At 37.4% G+C, this 4906-nt stretch overlaps 1 protein-coding gene across 4 annotated transcripts in view; it reads right to left on the minus strand.

Moving 5' to 3' along the window:
- Nucleotides 1-4906, minus strand: part of LOC106522188 (metal transporter CNNM4) — a 54080-nt gene that overhangs the window by 33451 nt on the left and 15723 nt on the right. For all 4 annotated transcript variants that reach the window (XM_014015092.1, XM_014015093.1, XM_014015095.1 and 1 more), the window contains exon 2: nucleotides 823-966. In XM_014015092.1, coding sequence (XP_013870546.1) covers nucleotides 823-966 — 144 coding nt within the window. The remainder of the gene's footprint in view (nucleotides 1-822; nucleotides 967-4906) is intronic.

The following is a 4906-nucleotide window of genomic DNA, read 5'->3' on the forward strand; positions in this document are numbered from 1 at the left end:
CCCCCCCCCCCCCCCCCCCCGACATGGGTGGGACAGAAGCGGAAGGTGGTTCTTAAAGAGACAGAGGCCAATTTCAAGGCATTTAGAAGAGGAAGTGATGAGAAGATAAGTTTATTTTCTATTTAAACATAAAAGCAGCATTTTAATAACAACTAAAGGTAACATAGATACTTTATTTTGGTATAGTATTTAAATGTATGCCTGAGAAACACATAATATTGCCCCTTTAAGGATGTACTGCAGATTGTCCTTTATTATGGGGAAGCTGGTTAGCTAAAAATGATCCATCAGCCTTCATACAGTACATTGTTGGGGGTTAGGGTTATGGGGCTCTAGGGGTGTAAAGCACCAGCTTTATCACGATACAATATTACATCGATATGTTTGGATGACGATTTCATATTTCTAGATATCACAAAGTCTGTCACGATACGATTTCGATTCAATTCAATTCACATGTCTGCAATAGATATAATGCAATATCACATGCCCATCTAACACAATGACTGTGTTAGATGGGCATGTGAAATCGATTCACATTGATCACATGATGATGATATAGGATGACATTTTCATTTTGCCTCGACATAACTGATTCATGAACCATTCAAACTGATATATCGATATTATAGATCGATGTATTGTTACACCCCTATGGGGCCCTGAAGTTTCTGAAATTTCCTTCAACTCTAACCAGTGTCCTAGTACCTGGAGATGAACACGTCCACAGCATGATGCTGCCACCACTATGCTTTGCTACAGGAATGGTGTCAGAGTGAAAAGAGGTGTATGTGTCAGACGGGGCAGAAAGTGCTGACTCACTGTAAAGGTCAGACTCATCCAGGATCTCCGACTTGATGATCTCCTCGATGACATCCTCTAAAGTGACCAGTCCCAGCACCTCGTAGAAAGGATCCCCCTCCCCCTCGTTGTTCACCTTCTGAACGATGGCCAGGTGGGATTTACCTGCAGAGGACAGAGTTCCAACAAACCACTTTTACTCAACATGATTAACTCTGGATACCAGCAGTCAGAAAAGTAGGGCGATGGAAACGACAGGAAAGAGTTTGTGAGTTTCAAAGCAGCTGCTGCTTCAAACAGATTCAGCCTGCTCAAGATGAAAATATCTTTTCTTTTTCTGCTGCTTTCAAACCGTCAAGACGCTGTTGGATCTGGGAGAGGATTTATCCCGGCTGCTGGCAGGACGGACTGATGCCTTAATATAGTCCAGATGAGACGAAAAGCTTTGGAAAGAAGAGCTGGAGGAGCTGTCAGAGTGAGATAAAGAGGAAAGAGCCCGAGGGACAAAAGAAGGAAGAATTCACTCACAGATGTCTGAACCGTTCTTCAGTGGACGAAATAATTAGTTGATGCTTTGATGAGTTTTTTTTTAATAGAGACCAACAAAATAATCAATAAATACTCCAGGAAAGAAAATAGATAAAGGTGGAGAACATTTTGTTGGCAGCACAGCAGAGATACATTTCTTATAGTTGGTCACCAGGTTTGTTCAGATCTCAGGAGGGATTCTGGCCCAATCCTCTTTACAAAAACAAATCTTTCTGGCTGCTGCTTGGCAAATCAAAACTTCATCCCTCCACAGCTTCTCTAAAAGACTGAGGTTCAAAAACTGGCTCAGTCATTCTGTGACTTTTTAGTAAGCTTGGCAGTATGTTTTGGCTCTTTGTCCTTTTAAACGTCTCATCCAGGACCAGGGCTGCACAGTTTATCGTCTGCGCAATAACAGCCTGTGCACTGAGCATATCGCAGAAAACTGCATAAACTGTGATAAATGGTTGATTCAAATCTTAGCATTTATGCATTTTGTCAGCATTGCTATGATAAACAAAATGAACCCAAGATATCACATCAGTTTGTAACCACTTAGAGAGTGGAGAAAATATTAGACAACTGCAATGAGAGAATTTGCAGTTTTAAAAGTATTTTAAAGTAATTAAAAAACTGTAATGCATGCAGTTTGTTGTTTCACTGCTAATACAGCATCCATGTCTAGTTGTACTTTTTTAAAATAAAACTTGTCTTGTTGAAATGGAAATGATTACCGTATTTATTCATGTATAATACGATCTCATGTACTGTATAATACAACCCCCCTTTTTTGAGCTTAAAAAGCATTAAAAATTTAATCCTCAAACTACCTCCAATTTCATACAGACTTCAAGATTTTTCAGCCTTTGCAGTCTTTATACATATCAGTAAAATGATCATTGGACTGTTCATTTTATTTTAACAACATATGTACTAAAAGGTATTTTGACAACAAATATATATCAGCTGTAGCACCATCATATGAATTCTGGCATTTTACACATAGTCCACCAGAAGGCGCCAACACAAAAGTCAGAGACTTCACATGAGATTTGGACCATCTTGTGGGGGAAAAGCAGATTACTTCCTACTCACGAGGGCCCCCTCAGGTGGGGAAACATTTTTTCAGGGATACAAACTTTTTCAGAACACCGGTAGACGGCAGCCATTACAGACGAACATGTGTTTGTTGTTGTTCGAGGAGCAGCTCGGTCACTAATGTCATTAGTTTGTTATCATTACTAAAGGTGCAGGAATACTCCCCCACTTTTTTTTCCACATCATGTCACCTGCCTGGATCTGTTATTATCTCACTCTGAAGCACGAAGGAGTGTCAGAGGTAAGCTTGCTTCAACTGATTTTACGACGCGGTCTCGTTTCCGAACTCCATAATTTTGTGAATGAAGCCGATATTTCAGTTAAAATACATAAGTAAAAATATTTATCCGAGTATAGTACTACCCCCCCCCCCCAACTTTATGGATGATATTATGGATTTAATTTTACGTATTATACTTGAATAAATACGGTAGTTGTTTTCTTTACTCTAAACCCAGAGGAGAAAGACATCAACACTTCATACTGGACTCATCCTCAGTGTTCTGGTTGAGGAAAGAAGGTCCTCATCTCATGGGCATAATTTTCAGAAGGTTAGAGACCCCCACAATAATTTGATTTGTCAATCCCCCTCTTTAAAAGACATAATTTGCTCTGACACAATAGAAATTCACTGGTTAAGTACACAGCTGCAACTCTCTTGTTGTCTTTAGGTAACTCTGACCTGATTTCAAAATTTATGATGTCATATATGTACATTTTTTGTTGAAAATGATATGCACAGTTTTAGTTTGCTCTTGTCACATTATGACTGGATTTTAATTTTGCGTATTCAAATTGTAGTGCACCAGATATGGTTATGGTGAGTGGGGATGGATAAATAATCCATTTGAGCAGAGGTTTCGTAAATGGGCCCATTGCTCTCTCTTAAAAGACACTGGTTTTTATTCAAACCGTTGCATTCCCTCGGACGAAGGACACAAGGTTAGAAACACTCAGTTTTAAAGGTCCATGGTCCTGTGTACTTTCAGTATCAGTTTCAATTCTTAATTCATTTCATTAAAACAAAACAAATAATTTATTATACAATATACAATAAAAAAGAAAATATCAAAAGAAAAATGAGAGAAAAAATATATGTGTACAGTATATCAAAATCACAAATAAAATGAAATGAAAAGCAGCAGAGAGAAGAAACAAATCTTATATCTGCCCCTTTTTTCTAGAATAAGTTCATTTAACAAAAAAAAACAGTTTTTAACAAAACAAGACAAGAACATCTAATCCCTCTAGAGCAACAATTCATATAGATACACATTATACTGTTTCTTCTTTCTTTAGCAATCCAGCTTTTATCATTTTCTTAAATGTACATAAAGATCCTGTGTTTTTTACATCACTCCCCAAATTATTCCATAGTTTAATTCCATGAATTAAAGTACACCGTTCCTTCAAATTAGTTATGAATTTGGGTTTTAGAAATATCTCTGTCCCTTTAAGGTTATAACAACTCTTTCTCTTAACAAACTTTACTTGGATGTTTAAAGGTAATGTGTTTTTGTGGGCCTTACACATAACCAGTAGAATATTATAATCAACCAAATCAAAGAACTTCAATATTTTCAATTTACAAAAGAATGAATTGGATGGGTGACGACAATGTTTTCCAGTAATAATTCTCACAGTTCTTTTCTGTAATAAAAAATATAGGAATTACTTTCTTATTTACTTACGTTACTTTTACTTTCTGTTCAACACAGTGAAGTTCTCCTGTATCCTTAGCAAAAACAAAACCCCACAACATAAAGTTTTCACTTCAGTGCCTGACCGGGGAAATAATCTTTAGCATTTTATTTCTTCTAAAGGAAAAGCAAAGTCAAACTGGTGGTCCCAGCTGCTTTCAGATCATTAACCAGCTCCTGCTGTGAGCTGATCCCTCCTTTATCACAACCATCTCAAAATATCTGCTCCAACAGGTGTGACTTTCTCTCCAAGCTTCCTGTCTGGTCTTGTGGTCCATTCCAACCCAACAACCTGACAGAACCCTGGTTGTTTGGAGGGGATCAAAGAAATGCGAATCAGTTCCTAACTATATTAGAATATGTTATTCTTGGATCATTTCTTTAAATATGTGTCCCATCACATCAAACTGACAATTAGATCAAACTTGGTTGAAATGACTTGGCTTAGGTTACATTTTGATCCCCGGATCATCCTGATTAGGGCTGCCACAAACGATTATTTTTATAATCGATTAATCACAGATTATTTATTCGGTTAGTCGACTAATCGGATCATACGTTAATTGAATATAAAACATAGAGCTTATCACACCAGAATGCAGCTGCTATTATATAACCATCGTTAGATTTTAGCTATATGCTAACTAAAAATAATTGCTGTGGAAGGTAAGTTCTGCTCTGCAGATATTGCACAGGTTTCTCTTTCATTTTCTTAAAATAATCTCACACAGAGCTCCCTTGTCAGGTAGCCATGATACCAGAGCCTGTCTGTATAATGT

This window comes from Austrofundulus limnaeus, unplaced genomic scaffold (genome assembly GCF_001266775.1).
Source record: "Austrofundulus limnaeus strain Quisiro unplaced genomic scaffold, Austrofundulus_limnaeus-1.0 Scaffold123, whole genome shotgun sequence".
Taxonomy (NCBI): domain Eukaryota; kingdom Metazoa; phylum Chordata; class Actinopteri; order Cyprinodontiformes; family Rivulidae; genus Austrofundulus; species Austrofundulus limnaeus.